This window comes from Camarhynchus parvulus, chromosome 2 (assembly GCF_901933205.1).
Source record: "Camarhynchus parvulus chromosome 2, STF_HiC, whole genome shotgun sequence".
Taxonomy (NCBI): Eukaryota; Metazoa; Chordata; class Aves; order Passeriformes; family Thraupidae; genus Camarhynchus; species Camarhynchus parvulus.
The window spans coordinates 104,532,840-104,552,490 of NC_044572.1; the positions used below are offsets into that span (position 1 = coordinate 104,532,840).

The 19,651-nt window shown below is 36.8% G+C and overlaps 1 protein-coding gene across 2 annotated transcripts in view; it reads left to right on the forward strand.

Annotated features, from left to right (window-relative positions):
* The window catches only part of MIB1 (mindbomb E3 ubiquitin protein ligase 1), a 77,102-nt gene extending 59,896 nt beyond the window's left edge, over positions 1-17,206 (forward strand). The window contains exons 17-21 of one of the 2 annotated variants that reach the window (XM_030943614.1): positions 855-1,047; positions 3,129-3,207; positions 4,832-4,945; positions 6,056-6,156; positions 10,836-17,206. In XM_030943614.1, coding sequence (XP_030799474.1) covers positions 855-1,047; positions 3,129-3,207; positions 4,832-4,945; positions 6,056-6,156; positions 10,836-10,976 — 628 coding nt within the window. In that variant the 3' untranslated portion in view covers positions 10,977-17,206. The remainder of the gene's footprint in view (positions 1-854; positions 1,048-3,128; positions 3,208-4,831; positions 4,946-6,055; positions 6,157-10,835) is intronic. The other variant, XM_030943615.1, reaches the window with a different exon arrangement.
* The last annotated feature ends 2,445 nt before the right edge of the window (positions 17,207-19,651 follow it).

Genomic DNA, 19,651 nt, shown 5'->3' on the forward strand with positions numbered 1-19,651 from the left:
TGCAAACACGTTGGCCTGGAAAGTTGTGAAATCTCTGTCCATACAACTTTGAATGACTGAAATGGGCAAAGCTTGGTATAAACTGATATGAATTCACTGTTGTTGCTGCTACTGAGTACCTGTTAATCTGAACAACTGTGTGATTCTGTGAAAAGAGAACGAAGGAGTAGGTCTGATGTCTTTAGGAATTACGGTTTCAGTGAAGTACCATGTTATCAGGTCCATGCAGTATCAGAGGATTCACCTTGTCCTAGTTACGTTCCACCCGTTGCCACAAATGATTCTCATCTTTAATTCTTGTATGGAAATCAAAACAGTACTCTTAAAATGTGACAAAGAGAGGCTGTTTTTATTGATGTTGCCCTGGTAAAGAGTAAGGTGCTTATTTCCTTTTGCTGTCTGTGTGTCCGTGTGTCCTAGCCCCATCCCGTGGCGGGAGTTGGGCACGCGCGCCCTCTGCGGGCCAGCGCAGCGTGGAGCTCCGGTCCCGGGTCCGGCACTGCCGGGTGTGGGGATGGATGGATGGGTGGATGGCCCGGGAGATGCGTCTGCCCACCGCAGGGCATGTTTCTGTTAGTAAAGCAAGCTCTTTAGGACGAGAGGAAGGGACTTTTTACGTTCACAACACGATATCCTGACTTGTGTGTCCTGTTTCTGGACAATGCCTTATCAGAGCATGTAACCTTGCACTGCAGTGTCAGCTGTACTTCTGGGAAAAGGCAGTTCAGATGGCTGTATGATTGTACATTGATGCCCAAGTGTATAGGAGTATAGAAGCAGCCAGTTGATGTGCATTTTAATTTGAGTGAGTTTTTTTTAATTATTGAAAGTTTCACTGCAAGGTTTCTTTGTAGTGGCCAAGTTGGTTCCCGAAGTCCGTCTATGATCAACAATGATTCTGAAACCTTAGAAGAATGCATGGTGTGTTCAGACATGAAGAGAGACACTCTGTTTGGCCCGTGTGGCCACATTGCCACGTGTTCCTTGTGCTCACCAAGGGTGAAAAAATGTCTCATCTGTAAAGAACAAGTTCAGTCTAGGACAAAGGTAAAAATCTCTGAAATTGCCTGTCATACCTACCTCTCCCTGCCTTGCAATGTCTTCATTGTTCAGGTCCTCAGAGTTCCTAATACAGTCACCTGAGGATGCTTTATTGAAATAGACTATTTCCCCCCTGCTATGGTGTCTTTTCTTCATGTTAAGATAAATTGCTGCTTTTTCTAAAGTATAATTTCCCTCAGTAATATTGAGTTCTTCCTTTCCTTAGGGCTGCTTGAAAGATGATTTGCCTGTAAACTGAGTTAATATGTGCTTGTTTTTGTAGTTAATAATTACTTTCAGCTTTCACCTTCTTTTTCTTTGGAAACATGAGTTTCATTACACTGTCTTTTTCCTTCAGAGAATCAATCAGTCATGTCCTGTTTTGGAGACCAAGGTTTTTCAAATGGTTATTCACTAGTAGTTTTGACTATATGGATACCTCTCCATTGCTTTTCTGTTTGAGTATTATTTTATTCCTTGTAATCACCAAGTCTTGTCCTGGTTTTTTTTTTAGCTGTTAAAAAAAAGAAATCATGTTCTGCATTTGCATTTATGTTTGATTTTTAGATTGGCTTTGGGGGTTTTTTTGTTTGTTTGGGGTTTTTTCTTTTGGAAACCCAACTGTTTGGTTTTTTGTTGTTTTTTTTTTTCTTTTTCCAAACATGTTTGATTAGTCTGCTTCTGTAGTATGTTGTTTTTTCCTCCCTCTCAGAGTAAGTATAAAAATGGTAAATATAAAGTTGCACTGTTTTTACTACTCACTCTCTTATTCTTCTTATACTGTTTGCTGTTCTGCATTGTGTATGTTCAAAAGCCAAATGTTAACATAGTGGGAGCTCCTTTTCTCTAGACTTTCTTTACAGTCAGTGAAAAGGGTCTGCCACTGGGTGATTTGGAGCAGCAAAGTGAGGGTTCTGCCCCTACTCATTCATCTAAAGAAGGTACTTTATGGAAATCAGCTTTCCCAGGTGGAAGCTAAGCTTTGTGGATAGCCTTCCTTTGATTTCCTTTGCTGAATTAGTTTGAGAGGTTGGAATATCTGGTCAATACTTCTCTTATACTTTTCTGTATAAAAACCGCAAGGCTAAGAAATGAATTAATCAGGACAACGGTTCTATGAACTGGAACAGATAGTCCAGGCCAGTATAAATGGAATTGTATATGATGTCTATGATCATACTGCATATGCCCCATCCCTGGCAGTGTTCAAGGCCAGGTTGGATGGGGCCCTGAATAACCTGGTCTAGTAGAAGGTGTCCCTGCCCATGGCAGGGGTTGGAACTGGGGGATCTCTAAGGTCCTTTCTAACCCAAACCATTTGATGATTCCATGATATATACAGCTCTCACACAAAAGGACTTGAGAAACCCTAACCCAGAATATTAAAATATTTCTGTAAAAGTACCTTTTAAGTTAAATTTCGTAGGATCATAGAATGTTGGAAGGGGCCTTTAAAATCAGTAATGTGACTGACATCTGATACCGTGCAATGAGCAGGGACATCTTCAACGAGATCAGGTTGCTTAGAGCCCTGTCCAGCTTGACCTTGAATGTTTCCAGGGGTGGATCATCTGCCACCACTCTGAGTAACCTGTTCCAGTGTTTCATGACCCTCATCATAAAAAATTTCTTTTTTATACCAAATTGGCTTTCTTTTAGTCTAAAACTATTACCCCCTGTACTACAGCAACAGGCCCAGCAAAAAAGTTTGTTTCCATCTTTCTTATAAGCTCCCTTTGAGTACAGAAAGGCTGTAATAACATCTTCCTGGAGAGTCTCTTCTCCAATCTGATCAACCCTGATTTAAGTATCATTGATGGAATAAAGAAGGAGAAAATAAAAAAGAAAAAGAAATATATGATGTTCTAAATGCTTCTCTCTGCCTGTCATTGTACTGAATGTGTAAAAATTGCCAGAAAATACCTGTTCTTAGAAGTTAGTGTGATAACTTATTTAAGTTGCATTTTGAGATACTGAATGAATTAAAAACCCCACTAGATGGAGATTCTTGAGGCCCATGTGCCTTGGAAATTAATGTAGAGAGCAGGAGATGCACTTTGCTCATGTGTGTGTGTTGCTCTTTACAGATTGAAGAATGCGTAGTATGTTCAGACAAAAAGGCAGCAGTGCTCTTCCAGCCTTGTGGTCATATGTGTGCCTGTGAGAGTAAGTAACTTTACAAAACCTCTTTTGGAAATAATAGTGAGACAGAATGTTTTTGATCAGACTGCTAAAAGCATTAGCAAGTGTGTGTGTGTGTGTGTGTGTGTGTGTGTGTGTGTATGTCATGTGTCCGTCTCAACAGTGACCATTAGTAATCTGATTTCAGGTTCAATTTACTTGGTAGTCTGGTGTGATCATCAGAATTTTGACATTATTTGTCATGCTGATAATAATTGGAGGACAAAGTGGAGATTTTCAAATACTTAGAAAGCATGTGCTCTTTCATCTGAATTATTTAACTGTGAGTAGGCTTTCTCACATTAAAGAAGCCTACTGTATATCATTAACACTTCGGTAGTAATTAGAATTAATTTTGTTGTTTTGTTGCAGCTTTTTCAAAGCATTCAGATATGCAAATGGTATTTTTAAAAAATATTGTCAATAAATACTTAGTATGCTTCATTATTAATCTACAGATTTGCACAAGAGCTGTATTGTGCCCCAAAAGTCACATAATATATCTTTGCAAAGAGCACTAGTTATGGTTCATTTTGATATATCTTGTGTAATGGTAAAATAGATAGGCGAGGTCTAGAAATGTTTTGGTTTTGAGTGTAAGTGGATGAGAATGCAGCTATCACCTTGTCTCCAGACATTTCAGGGTTTTGTTGAAGGGTCATTTCCCTAGAGAAGAGCAGTCCTTATTGATGAGGATCTACACAAGAGGGAAGGTAATCGTTCCCATGAGTAACTGCTTACTTGGACTTGCTAAAGAAGTCTGGTTTCTTCCTCTGTTCTGGCTGAGGCAGCTGACATTAAACCACTGACTGTAGTTAGCCTGATCTGGCCTCTTTCACTGTCTGCAGTTGAAAGATGATGAGAGAAGTTTTTTTGAATTGTTTCCCAGGAAAGAAGACAACAAAAAGATTGATGACTGTGGTGAAGGATTTCAGCAGCGCAGTACACATTACCAGGTCTAAGCTGTAACAAGGACAGCAGAAGGTTTAACAGTTGTAGATTGTTTCTTTCCAGATTTTTTTCTGGCCATCTTGTTCAAGCAGGATGACAGTCTTCAAGTTTGTGTATTTTGTAGGACCCACTCTCTTGAATCACAGTAACCTTTTGGCATTTATGAGACAATAGCTTGCCTTTAGTTGAAAAATTACAACCCCCTCTCTAGGATTATATCAAAATATGTAGGTTTACTCTTAGGGGTAAAGAGCTGCATCTCTTTGCCCCTGGAGCATTAGGACACTGAGATCCTTTGTTCTAAAGAAAAAAACAGATAGCCAGGACATTCTTGGAAGTTCTGGTCTCAAATGTGTGATTACCTTTTAATTTCTGTAATTCTTGTGGACTAGACATCCATCTGGAGAAAGAGGAACCTGTTCACTTGAAATATCTTAAAAGGAGATAGAGAATAGATTTACTTTGAGCACCAAAAAGGACATTGTTTAGGTGTGATTTGCAGAAAATTATGTGAAGATAAACTCAAGTAGTTCTTTGTATTATAAGCATCTATTCAGTCATTGCTGTACAGTTACTCTGAATAAACAAACTCATGGATAGGAAAAAAGAAAAACAAAGTGGGAAAATTCAGAGTTGATTTATTTCTCTGTTCCCTCAGATTGTGCAAGCTTGATGAAGAAATGTGTACAGTGTCGGGCAGTGGTTGAGCGAAGAGTGCCTTTCATAATGTGCTGCGGAGGGAAAGGTACAGAAGATACCAGTGATGATATTTGTGAGTGACTCCAGAGCCCATACTCTTTCCTGTTCCTCCACCAACCTATTCTCATTCTCTTAAATGATCTAAATATTTCTCTCCTTTCTGAAGAAAAGTTTAACGAAAACAGTGCTAACCCAGGTATCCCTTTGCTGTTTGCCCTACTTTCTGCATCAGTAGCAGCAAATGTGGTAACACCACCAGTCATTACATTGGAGAGTTGCTTCTGGCATTCGGAGTAGAATCCAAAACATGTGATGACTTGGCCACTTACTAATGCCCTAAGAAGTAAATGCTGAAGATTTTCTGTGATTGTGCAAATGAGCAAATAATTTTTTTTTTACCTCTGGTACTCTGAAGTAATGGTAAGTATTTTGTATGTAGGTACAAGCAACTTTCCTGAGAGAATGTCTGGTTTTACATCTCGTCCTTTGACTAGTTTTTAAACTTCTTGTGACTTATTTGAGTAATTTCTATGAATTATTTGTATTTGCTCTGTGTGTGTATATGTGGTACACTGTATTTCAGCTGAGTTTATGAGAATGGGATATCAGTTAATTCTTGTCATAATGTTCTGAAATAGATTAATATAAGAATAGTCATTAAAATCAAATCTTCAGTACTCACTGGAAATTCAAAACTTGACAATTCTTTCTTTCATTGCTTCCCAGATTAGTCAAATAGAGGACTATTAATCTGAGCTTGTTCAAAATTTGAATGAACTGCTTCTAAGACACTTGGGCAATTTTGAACACCAAATAGAATCATCTCTGTAGATAAAAAAGTCATTTCAGTGTGAAGGAATTTGGCTTTTTTTTTTCTTAAACATATGCAAAAAATATTCATGTCAGGAACTTCACTGACAAATAAAAATTCTGAGAAGATTAAGGGACTACAAGCATCATTATTATGGAAATACTTGTCAAAGAAGTGTTGCTGCTAAACTCAAAGAAATTCTTTGTTGAGCTGCAGTGAGGGTGTAGTGAATTTAATTAGATTATCAAAGATGGTTGACTAACATTTTTTTCAGATAATTGAAAAATTGTAGCTGTGACACTGGAAATAATTATTCCTGGTTTGTTAGATTGCTGCGTAATCACGTATTTTTATTTTCTTTTAATGCTACAGCAAGTGGAAACATTCCAGTTTTGCAGAAGGACAAAGACAACACTAATGTCAATGCAGATGTACAGAAGCTGCAGCAACAGTTGCAAGACATCAAGGAACAGGTAAAAGTGCTGGATAAAAGTTGTAAGAACCATTAAGTGCAAGAACCACTTGACTGAAAAAGGCAATGCATCCTTTATTATTTAAAGCAAAATGACATGTTGAAGTGCATCAGGTCTTAAACTGTAGTTGGAAGACCAATATTTTTTGTGGGATGTGACTCGTATGTCCTCTATGTATGGGATTAAAAGAAAAAATCGAGTGGCTATGTTTGATAATCCATCTATTAGAGCATGTGTGTTGATGTGACTGAAAAAGGATGCTCTTCCCAGCCAGTACATTCTCTGACTGTTTAGCTGACCTGAATGTGTTGGTACAGCAGAAACTGTTTTCACAGAACAGTGATGATAAAAGTAGATCATCTTCATCATTCTGTATCTACCTTAATCTTGACTTGTCTGTTCATTAACTGCCTTGGAACAATAGCTGAGAGTTATCTGTCTTATGAAGGGTATAGTGAACACACTCTTCAAAAAACTGTGTGGCTGCAAGGTTAAAACTTTGAAAATATTATACATGTAATTCAAATATTTGGAATTTAAATGTTAAGGTTTATCTTTGTAATTAGGTGTAGTGTTTGCAGATCTTTCAGCAGTAAGGGATCTGGAGCATCTGACTACTGAATGAGGTTACTCTCTTAGAACCCTGATAATGTGACTTTTTGTTTCCGTGGGTATAACACAGTTGGAAGAAACTTTTCATGGATACAGGAAACTGAGGTGTTCTAGCTTGCCTTTTCCTGTAGTAGGCTTACAGCAGTCCATAATACTTCAGTGATGGCAGTATCACATCTAGTCCTGGTAGTTGTTGGATTCAGCTGTTCATGTGCATGAAAGCCGGGGCTAGAACATTGAGATTGCCAGCTTTAGGGCCTGTGTTTCAAAATGCCTTAAATTTGAGAGCTGATATGCTCAACTGAATGTCTGTGAGGAGCTTTTCCTGTCATATGGTGACTGGGCCAGCACCCTAGTAATAGAAATTCAGAAGAGTTTCCTGTGTAGTTTTTATGTGTAAAGAACATGCAAGATTGAAAATTGTAATTTGAAAATGCATGTCTGTCTTACCTGGAAACTCCAGATGTTGCTGTCATCTCTGATGGCTTGCATCCACTATATAGCTTCTGCTTTACATTTTAGCATTGAATGGAAAGAGTAAGATTATTCTTTTGGCATTTGAAATGGTGCATGCACAAGATGCCAGATGAGTGCTTAAATGCAAGTAATTTGTTTTCTTCAGATACATTTTTTCAGGGTACTTTAGGAGTTACAGAAGATCAGAGTTCTGTTTGGGTATGCTGGTATTCTTATGTATAGGCACATGAGAAGAAAACTACTTTGTTACAGTTTTTCTTCTTGGTTAGATGTGATCTCAGGGGTTTTTGTCAGTTTTCCTTCGGTGCTATTTTAGTCTCTCTGATTTTACCTAACCTTTGGGATTTTGCTAGCCAGCAGCCAGAATTGTTCAGTGCCTCTGACTAGAACAGATGGTTCTGGTTATTCCTTGTATGTCTCTTGGCTTGAGACTCTTGTGTTTTCAGTGTCTTTTGTGCTTAGTCTTGTGACAGGGCAAGTTGTATCATACTTGTGAGTAGCAAGTCAGATTTGATTAAAATTGATCATCTAATCTTTCAAATTTGTGCTTGAAGTTATGCACAGCATTCCAGAATAATTGTGTATTCTTTTGATTTGTGCTGTAATAGTTCAGTCTTCATGTTCAATTGATATTTTTCTACTTAAAATTAATTTGTTCTCTTTCAGCAGGTATAAGCCTTTGTTTCAACTCATACCTTCAATGATAATCTAATATGTTAGTGCAGCAAGCTTTTAAAACTATTTCTGGTGCCAAGCAGAAGTGATGCTGATGTCAACAGAATCTCCCACATCTGATGACCACACCATTCGTCAGGGATTCCCTGAATGTGAACCCTTTTGACTGTAATTGCAATACCTTCACTCCATTTCATACATAATCATCATCATCCATCTAATACCTTACGTATGTTCCTTCACCATACTTACATCACTTTCTTCCTCCTTAAAAAAGAAATTTATTTTGTCACTGTGCACCTGTATATTGTTGTAAAAACTGTTTTTAGTAGTGAGGAATTTATACTTCAAGCAGTTTAAAACACCTTGTTAGTGAAAGAAAATTTATTTGAGTTGCAAACCAAGTTATACTTAAAGTGTAATGGGCGCTTTCCCAGAGTACTTACCTGAAGAAGTAATTCTCATATAGAACAGGCATAATGCCTTTTTATACTGTTTGTTTTCCTTCAAAAGATGGGAGTCAAATGTTGCAGGCAGATAAAAAAATGGGATTTCATGCAGAGGATGTTCTAACAAATAATATAATAGTTACAGGTACTTACTTTTCACTCCTTATTTTCCGCTGCCCAAAAGGGGCATAATGCTTGCAGTGAACTTTCTTTCACTGTACAAGTATAAGATGGTGGTTAAATAAGGTATTCTCCTTCAGAATTGGATAAAACTCAGTTTTCTGGGCTTATATCCCACTGGGAAACTGCTGAACTAATTGAGAAAAGCCTGTCAGAAGAGAATTGTGTAGCAAACAGGAAGCTTGTTATTCTGCCAGCTGAGTCCTCCTACTGTGTGAAGTAACTTAAGTGTTAAGATAGTATCATGTTAAGAAATTAAACAGCTAACATATTTTATATACTGTGCTTCTGTACTAAGCAGGGGAAATAGGGCAATCTTCTAATACTGCATATCTATAAAATGAAAATGTTGGGGTTTCTGTCCTTGACTGAATGAAACGGATCAAAGTAGTGGTGTTTCAACAGGTTTGATTTTTTTATTATTTCTGTGTTCCTTACTGGATGTTTTAATTTTTAAATGATGGTGTAGCATTTGGAGAGAAACAGACCCTTGTAACTTCAGTAATTTTGATATTATATTTAGACACAAAAGCAAATAATTAGCCAAAACATACAATAAATGCTACATATTGGGGATTTTCCCAAAGATAAGATGAGTGTTTGCTTTGTCAGTCGTTTGTGAAAGATCGTCATGCCTGCGCTGCCAAGTTACAGACACGTGTCACACAGCTGTGTATTCATTGCATTGGAAATAGCTGTTTCACTGATACCTGAAGTCTGTGAGTTACTGGAGGAGGAATACTCTCAAGGTTCCATTGATGTGTGGGATGTGAAGGTGATGACTTCATGTGAATGGAAAAGTGAGCAGGACTGATTGACAGACAGTCAGTCTTCTGCAAATTTTTAGTTTGGGAATGTTTTGTTACAGTACTGTGGAAATTCTGGCAAAGCTGGAGCACATTCCCCTTTGGGGCTTTTTTTAAGTATAAAGTGACTTAAAGTTTTACCTGGAGGTTTTATTTTCCTGCTAGCCCATTATACTAGTACCCTGAAGATTAAAATAGTGATTTGGCCAGATTCCATGCCAATTTAAACTCTTAAGCAGAATTTTGGTGAATTTTTTTGGTCTTCAGTTAAGCTATCTACCCTAGGAAGTAATACCTATTGATTTCATAGAGAATGTGCTTTAGGGTTTTTCTGAACAGTGTACCTTCGTATAGATTTTCTCTCATGCAATGAACAAATTGACGTGAAGTCCCAATGATGAATACAGAAGCAAATCACAGGTGCAAGGTGGTGATAAAATGAATTTGTATTTGAAATACAAACCTTGTCAGTATTTCATTTTATGTATGAGATCGATATTTGTAATTGTTAGATATTTGTAGTATGTCTCAGATAAGGGGACATCTTAGATTTGATTTGTTCTGTGGAATGGTCTTAACAATTTTCATCTGTTGTAACATCTGTTCATTTACTAACATTTGATAAACTGTTATAAATGAAATCCTAATACGGCTGCAATATATTTATGGTGAAGGAACATGCCTTTTGAAAACTTCAATTTCTGCACATGACAAAAGGTGAAGGACGTTGTTCCTTAGTGGCTTGGTGCAAAATGAATTTTGCTGTTGAAGAACTTTGGGCATTGACCATCACTTCACGTTCAGCAATTAAAACTGATTTTAAAAGTTTGCTGTGCTGCTGTTACTAGTGAAGGTTACAGATTTACTAAACTGTTCTTGATTTGAAACTTGTGCTGTTCTTTTGGTTGAAAATCTAGATAACTTCCACAAAGTACTAAATTTTACATGTCATATCGATTATGCAGCGTTTTTATTCCTTCTGTGGGTGTTGAGTGCTTGGTGTTTACAGGTAAGTTTATGAATGGCTAGCTAGCCTGAGAAGAAATTTGTAAATCATTACCCAAGCATTGCGTACATCAAGCTGTTTATGTTTTGCTCCCTGGAAGATTATATTATATGTTTCTGAAGAGAGTTTTTATGTTGCAGATCTGCACAATTGTATTGAAAATATGGTGTCAATCTGCTACTGGATTGCCTTAATTAAAGAAATCATATTTAGAAAAAATCTACGTGGTTGTATCATGATGGAGTAGGAAAATTCCATATATTTTAAGTCCATGGGGGATAAAAATGGGATTTAAAAGAAACCCCACAATTTAGCTTAGTGGCTATGGCAATTATCCACTGTGCTTAGGATGACGTATTTGTTGTTGAATTTCAGCAATTGAGATGTTGCACATTCACTATAACTACTACCACTGACTAGGTAACCTGTATAACTACTACCACTGACTAGGTAACCTGTCCACATCTTTTGCAGACAATGTGTCCCGTGTGTTTGGACCGCCTGAAGAACATGATCTTCCTGTGTGGCCACGGGACGTGCCAGCTCTGCGGAGACCGGATGAGCGAGTGCCCCATTTGCCGCAAGGCAATCGAACGGAGGATCCTTTTGTACTGAACAGGGGCCAGGGTCTTTTTTTCTAGGTTGTGAAAGAGTAAGGACCTGGTGATGCTTTTAAACCTCTGTTAGTTTGAAAGGTAGTAAAGGGTTCAGATGAAAACATTTCTAATACTGTAGCACAGGTTTGTTACATAGTAATTGTTTAAAGACTGTGAACACACCAAATAAAAGAAACAGTATTTGAACAGTCACCTTGTAGCTTTACTCTTAAAAAACATCTAAGCCTAATGCTAATTTAAAGCAGTCTTTTTTCATTTTGTTTCTGTCTTCTTCTTCCCCTTAAAGTTTAAAGGAACAATCTTATTTTGGTTTTGTTCATGTGTGTCATGTATGTATCAGATGTCAAGTGATGCAAGGGAATTTTTTTTTTTATATTGTCAGTTATTACCAAACATAAATATTTAGGATTTTTTTTTTTTTTGCTTTGTGCTTTTCTGGAGAGTGTCGACATTTCCTGTGACAGTTCTGATTCACAATTAATTTCTGTCTTGAAATACACAGTCATGAAAAATCAATACAAAATATATATACACAGTAATAATAGATATGCTATTCCCATAAGCTCATGCCTCAGAATGCAATGGTAGGGTAATTCTGACTTCATCATGCCCTTTGTTCCTTAGGATGGGTTGTGTAGGAAACAATAAAAAGAAAAATCTTTTTTAGAAGCATTATGTTTCCAAAACTGCACTTTGAGCTAACAGGTTCAAGCTAAGTAACTTAAATAGCGAGCTTCATAATTCTGCTAATTACTTGACTTTGTATGGAATTGCTTTTAGCTTGAGTGGAAAGGAGAACATTTGAGCTGTGAGTCAGTTATCCCTTTTAGATGAGTGAATTTGATCCATTGTGTAGAAACACATACATGCAAAACCATTTAGAAATTGTGGGTCTGTGAATTCGGAAAAAAGAGATTTTGCAAAATTTCCTTTCTTTTTAAGTGAGTTTTATTGTCTCCAGGCAAACAGTGTCAACAGCAAAAGAGAATATTTAATATTGATTATTCATCTAAGTGGGGTGTTAACACCAGAACTTATCTATGAGCATTACTGAATAATACTGCAAATGAAGATATTGCTGACAGAACAGTGAATTTTGTGAGCTGTGCCTAGTTGAGCTGAATTTTGCTGAAGGAGTTTCTTGTCCCTGATATGATAAAAAGCTGCTCCTCCTGACCTCTAAAATGCTACTGTTAGGGACTGCAAACTATTAACATTTTGAAAACAAATGTATCCTTTCATCCTTTTTAGTGGTAGAAAATGCACTGATTTAAGGATCTCTTGTAGCTAAAAGGAATCTGTGCTTGCTCCTAGGTGATTTGACAGTTTTCTGAGTGCATAGTTCATGTAGCCCATTACCATTGTGTCGACTTCATTTGGACGTGCTCTTGCAGAACATTAAAGAAATCCGTGCTGGAGTCACTTAGGTGCCTTACTTGCAGCTAAGATGAATTTATCATTGAATTCTCATTGCATATGTCTAAAACGTGGATAAAAGGATAGTTCAGGGAAAGATCCAAGTAAGGATAATGTTGTGATTGTGGTCTTTGCAGATAAATCAATCTGTCTTCTGAAACTTATGTTGATATGCCTGAACTGTGCACATGTTGGCAAATGTCTCAGAAGACTGTAATAAGCTGTAAAGATAGACAGACCTTTAAGCAATAAGATTTAAACACTGAATAAAGTTTTCCAGGAAACAAGTACAGTGATATATTGGAAAAGTGTATGTAGAGGGGCTTTTAACACCATGAAGTGGTGTAATACACAGCCTTACAATAGCCATCTTTAATCCTCATCCAGCATTCCAAATTTTCCTCATTATTTTCAGCGTTCTTTCATTGGACACAGTCGCAATCTGGAGTCACTGTAGTAGTCTGGTTTGTTTTGTATACTAGTAGTCATCTGTTCTCAGATAATTGTATCCTTGATCAAATAAAGCAGGCTTCCCTTTTTTAGCTTCTCAATTCCTATTCAAAAATACCATAATTTCAAGGAGTTTTGGAAAGTTTTTTATGTAAGGCCTTTTTTCAGTTCAGCATTTTAGGTATCTCCACTTGAACTCTGCGTGCATATGAGTGTTCATTGCAATTTTCATTTGCACAATATGCATGTTACTAAGGTTTTTGGTTTTTTTTTTTTTTTTTGGTAGCATGTTTTACAGCTGAACTTTCTATAGTAGGCTTCAGTTTCTTGTCAGGCTTCCCCTGGAAATACTTCTATAATAGGATGTGCCATTTGATGATCCATTTTGAATTTTAGCCTGTTGTGCATCAGATTTGTACCTTGATTTCCTCTGTCTCTGGCAGACATATTTTGTCCTCTTAATTATTTAAGGGAACCACTGCCAACTTGGCTGTGCAGATGCAGGGTGGATCTCTTTTTGATAACGCAACACAAAACTGAAATCTCAGTATAGCAGTTTGCATTTTCCTGATTCTTTATTGCTGGAACAAGCCAGAATTACTGGAAAGTATTCCAGCTTAGCATCAGCTGAATAATTCAGCTGAGTTAGAACAGATCTGAAGCATCCTGGGTAGGAAACTGGATGTAAGTTACTGTTTAACACCCTCAGTGGTTGAATACCATCACAGTCCTATGGAAATGGAGACAATGACTGAAGGTATTGCTGTAGGAGCAGCTTTAGTATCCTATGCTGCACTCACAGCAGATGGATGTGACTGCGCAGGAGTTTGTGATTGGACTCATTCAGCAATGTTGTATGCCAGTTGAGACTGAACTGTGTCAGCTTGATGGTGACACAGAAAAACAACTATTTTAGTGCCAAGAAAAACAACTGAATTAGAAAAACTAGGAAAGCTAACCAAGATGCTTGAATTATTTATATAGGTCTCTTGTTGACAGGAGGAAGAGCTGTATCATGTCCGGAGATGATGATACAGTTTGCCTTTCAGAAAACTTAATGAGGAAAAATGCTTGCAAATCCAGTATCATTTATGGAAATAAATATTTATATTCAGACTCTCTCTTTTCATTCAGGTGTAGAAGGTGAGCTAGTGTTGTTGAGGATCCCAGTAAGCTCATTCACTTTATTTTGTGGTTATCTGTGCAATGTGCACAGAGTGTGAATGTTTAATTGGATCGCACATGTTTGAAGGATGAGAAGTTCACTTGAAGGCCAAAGGGGATCATAACAAGTAGTAGAGTTAAGGAAATATCACTGTGCATCTGTCTTCAGGAAAAGATTAAAGTCTAAATTTCACCTGAGCAAAGTGAAAATTAGAAAAATCAGTTAGACATTTATCTCTTAATTTATTGTAAAGTTATAGAATGTAAGGGTTGTAAGGTTTGTTATGTCTATTCCCCAACATTTAATAACAATCTTGAAATTAAATGGAATGAAACATCTTCATTTGTTTCTTGAAACAAGTAGCAAGACACCTAAAAATATGTATTATTCAGTGTGAGGTATGCTCAGATGTTTAAGTAAAATACTTTCTTTTCCATTCATTAAGGGACATAAACAGTCATATCACTATGCAGTGATTTAAAGTGTAAAGACAACCTAAGAGGTTAACAGAATAAACTTAATAGTTGTAGATTGTTAACTTTTGTATAACTACCTTTGACTTTTTTTTCCCCTCAAAACTTGTATCATCACTTATTGTGGCCCAAGCTTATATGGCACTTCTCAAAATCTGGGCTGCTATTGCCTACTTTCCATTTATTGGATTACTGTGCATTTGTATGTTGGGGTTTGGAGAAATCCCTTTTTCCTGAAGTGGATAATAAAAACTAGACTGGTAAGATAGCAAACAAGTTGCTTTGTAAATGTGGAAGTTTGATTAGAAGATGGTGTTCTTAACTTGGACTGGGTGAGAATATAGCAGATTTGCACAAGTACTTGTGCCTTTTTAGCATAATCTTATAATTGGTATTTTAGCTTCTTTTAAAGACCTGAAATGGTCTTTTAAAAATAATTAAGTACTTATTGTGTAGATATTTTCTAGAGATGAAGGTTTATGTACGTGTAATTATCTTTAGCAGTATTAATTGCAGTTAGCGTAAACACTAAATTGTTTGAAGAAGCTGCTTTCAGCTAGTGATCTGAGCTTCCTTTACAAAACTAATTGTGAGAAATATAATTTTACTCTTCCAGTAGCAGCTGGTGAACCGAAGAGCCTATCCTGTTCTTTGTGCTGCATGGGTCAAGTTTTCACTTAAAAAAACCAAACCCCAACAACACTACAGTCTAACCTTTAGCAGTGCTACCTCCTTTTTGTCAAAGTGCTGAATTCTCCTCTAGCTGTTTGTTGTCTTTGGGAAGGGGTAGGGAATGCATCAGTTTTCTTTTGCTTCATCAGTTTTGATGTCTGAATACGTTGCAGAGGTTTTTTTTACTTTAGAAAATTACCGTGTAAATTGCGTACAATAGCAGTGTGTGATTTGCCACAAAGTACATTGTGTACCTGTGCATAAGTTCCTGGAATTCATACTGTTGTCCTTCTGTGCATTTCATACTTTGTTCGTGTTGACAAAGCTAACTGTTGTCTGCAGAAGCTTTAGTATGTGCCATTTTTATAGCTCAGCCTGTGGTAAATACGCAAGTTCTGACTCAGGGCTTTTTAACAACTTAAACACATTCACAATATTCTTCAGCACATCTTGGAGAATACTAGAGATTTAATGACTGTACAGTGCCTTGATAGAACTATTGAATGGGCAGCAGCCATAGGGTCTTCATAAGAATGCAAGTATCTTTTCAATCCAGTTAGTGAATTGATGTTAATATAGTTGTAATGCCCTTGCCATGGATTTATAAACTTGTATATATTTTCTGTAAAGGAAAATTGGCAAATTTAGATATTGTTAAGCTTTCTGAAAGCTGTTTAATTGTTGCACTGTCATGAGAATCTGAAGGACATAATATTCAAATTTAAAGAAGCAGGTTTTGTATCAAAGACAGCTGAGAAAATTTTCTGTATGTGACATTTTTAGTGTGAGGAAGAGGTCATTGTATAACATGTAGAAGTACCTGCTTTACTCTGATCTGGTAAATCTTCTGTAAGTGAGAGAGAAATAGCCAACAACAAATCAGTATGTTTGCATGCCATTTCATAGTTAGAAAACTTTGTGTAATTTTGAGCTTCTAGGAAATACTTAATTTGCCCAGCCTTAGTGTCTTTATGAGTGCAAACTATTCATGTTAGAAAAGTTTTTTACTGAATCACAATGAGCATTTCTGCTTTTGTTAAAACTAACTTTGTATTTTCTGTAAACTGTAGATTTTGACATGACTGTTTATTGGAGAAATTTAAGGTTGCCTGTGTGAATGTAGTATATTTCTGTATGCAGATAGCATTATATAATTGCTTACTTTAAAACTGCTTAGCAAGGTCTAAGCTTTTCAAAGGAAATGCTGATGTACTGTATGGTTAGTAAAACTTGTCATATAAGGTGTATACTGACTTTTTGAAGCTTTGATTTAAAAGTATAGTTGGGCTGAATTAATACTGATATTTTGCACACAACATTGGAAAAAGGGTTGTGGCTCATTTGTCTTCCTCCTTCTGAGTTGTAATGATGTTAGATGTCACCATGGAATTTGAAAATTAGATACCTGAAAAAGTATTTGCAAACTTGGTTACTTGTTGGCATACAATGTTTAAAAGAGCACCAGACTTTATTGAGAAATTTTGCAGTCCAAAGTTCTTAAAAAAATTGGTTCTTTTATAATGTGTTCCTGAAGAATGAGTTTGTGGATGCATCAGAAGTGCTATGTGCCTTTGAATCTCCAAGGTACTCAAACATTGTTAAAGCAGCACAGTAGAAGTTCGAAGGGTGGCTTATGTTGTAACAGAACAGAACAGAAAGGTTGATTTAAAATTATCTCTGGATTATGTGCAAATTTATCTGTAAATATGCAGTTCATAGTACTGTTCTACTGACCCAAGTTGCTGTTAATTGTTTGTTAGACTCTGTGTTTACTTGTAATTGAATGGCCTTTACAGATCTGGCTATGTGAATGTGATCATTTAAACATCTCCTGCCAGATACAGTAACTTCCATATTCTGAGACAACAGATGCTGCATCATGGTTTGTACTTTAGGATTCAATTTAATGGATGCATTTGTTAAAAAAAAAAAAAGCCTATGTAATCAAAGGCAACAAAACCAACCAGACTTATATGGCTTAGTGTTTTTATTTGTCCTAGTGTACAGGTGAAAAAAGGAACTGACAGAATAAAAAGTTTGTTGCTCTCTGTCTCAGTTTCTTTTCATTTTTCAAGTTTCTTCAGCCTTGGTTTATATGACAGGTCTGTATGAAAACAGTGTTTTCAAATACTTTTGAAAAAACTTTATTTAAAAATAATTTGTGCGAATTGTTAAAATACATATGAAGTAGCCTCTTGTTCTTTGCTTTGGGATTTACAAGCTGTTCACATTTTTCTCCTTACGTGTTCATTGAACGTGATGGGAGCGGTGCTGGCATTGGTTGAAGACTTCATTTCTGTGGTCTCAAGGGTTTCAGCCCCTGCTGTTGATTGCAGTGGAAGCTGCAGGTTTTAATACTGTTTGGTATTGATGGGTTTAGATTTTGAGAAGGCTGTTTTCTTCTGTACTATATAAATAATCATAATAATTTTATAATATAAGTACTGTGTAATGCAGTTAATTTCTGTATAGTGCACTTGGCTATTCTAAGTCATTCCAGCTATATTCAATATACAGTTGTCTGTTTTTGATGGGAGTGGTGAAGGTGCACCGAGATTTTCTTTGGATTTGACATGAATCAAATGCAGATTTCTTCATGGGTGTACTCTGTTTCATTTAGGGAGTAAAGATTGGTGGTAGTATTGGAATAAAAAAGCATTGGCCTTCCTTTTCAGACTTGGTTTTCCACCATAAGGAGAGGAAATATAAGTTGTCAGAAATAAAATTGTTGAATTTTTGTGCAGCCCTGCTCATGATGGTGACATGCTTTGGAAAACTTTTGCTTTCAAGAATGAATCATACCAACTTTTCTTGATACTTAAAATAAGGGTTTGGCTGAAAAAACCTTCAGGGTTTTAAATGGTTCGTTCCCTTTTCAGCAGAGTAGTATGTCCTTGCTTTCCAGAAGATAGTAAGGTAGGGTTTTTTTGCAGTCTTTAGAAATGATGCTATGGTGGATTAAAATAGTTTATATTAAAAACTGAGAACTGTGCCAACTGGCAATGTATACATTTTAGTCTTCAACAATGCAAGACTTTAACTTATGGGAAAGTCTTTGCAGTATCTACTACAATTAGGATTTATTGATGCTTATGTGACTGCCCTAAAGAAGCTAATAAACCTAATTTCTAAAATTTTTAAAATACACTTTTGAGACTATCATGACCTCTTGCAACACTAACACTGTTTCACTGAATTTTCCTTAGAAATAAATCTGTGGGAGGTAAGGAGACAAACTTAATTCTGAGCCGATTTCCCCATTGACCTGTCTGCATCCTAAAATGTGCATTTCTCCCACAAGGGGTCAGTAGCACCCTTCATTTGGCACCACTTTTTATTACAATATAAGCAGAAAGCAAACAAGGGATAAGGATAATGATCATTGCATTAATATGTGGGTGGACCAGACCTAACTTGTCTCCTTCTTCAAGCAGGCTAAGTATAATTAGGTTATTTGCTGACTTCAGTAAGCACCATATTCTGTCCTCTGACTCTCATGTGACATGAACATTGCTACTATTGATTAGGGCAAAGTTCCAGTGGAGTGTTTGCCTTTAGCTCTAGTTGAAAGTATTCATTTAGTCAAGCTTTTTTTCAAAAGCATGCAGCTGGAGCAGATAAACTATATGAAAGAGCTTGTCCAGCAGGCAGGGAAAAAGAATTCTTGTAAGAGTGTCCCACATATTCTTAATGATAACCACAGTCTCCCTAGATGGCTAGAGCTGATTAATATTTTCCACTCTACAGTAACACAACTTACAGTTAAATATGCTTTGAAGCCTATCAGGCTGCTCAGTGGAAGGAATGTCCAGCTTCTCAAGGCTTCTCTGAGTATGCAAGTTACTTGAAGGCCAAAAGTTTGAAGTTGAAGTAACTCATAATCTTTCTCCCAAGCGGCTGAACAGACCAGAGAGCTATTCCTTCAACAAAAATTTCCATCCCCTGTAGCAAAGTCATGTTTCACAAATCTTCAAGGAATCTTGGGATGCTTGATATCATTCAGGCACAGGTTCTTATGTATGGTGAATTTAACAAGGCCTTCCTTACCTTCATGTTTGCAACTCTTGTTATTCTCTCTGTCACATCTGTTGAGGGGTTTGTATTTCATGTCCTCAGTTCTTCTGTCCCTGCTACTGAAATCCACCATTTCAATTCTTTCTTTGTCTGTATTTTTGATAGTAGAACTGTGTCCCTTCTTCTTGGTGTGTCCCTTCTGAATGTCCTCCTGTTTTCTTTTACACTTGAGGTGGCATAAGCATAGTGAAGCCCTGTCCTTGTGTCCCTAACTCCACTGTGAATTTCTGTACTGACAGGAGGAATTCCTGAATTTGGTCTTGGCATTATTTCACATTAATTTATTGACATCTCTTATTTCTCCCCATTGGTGGCATGAGAAAAAGATTTTGTCTACCACCCAAGGAAAGGATAGTGCTGATCACTTCTGATCTCAACCATATGAGGAAATTCAGAAACAAGTAAATATTTCAAGGTTGTTTG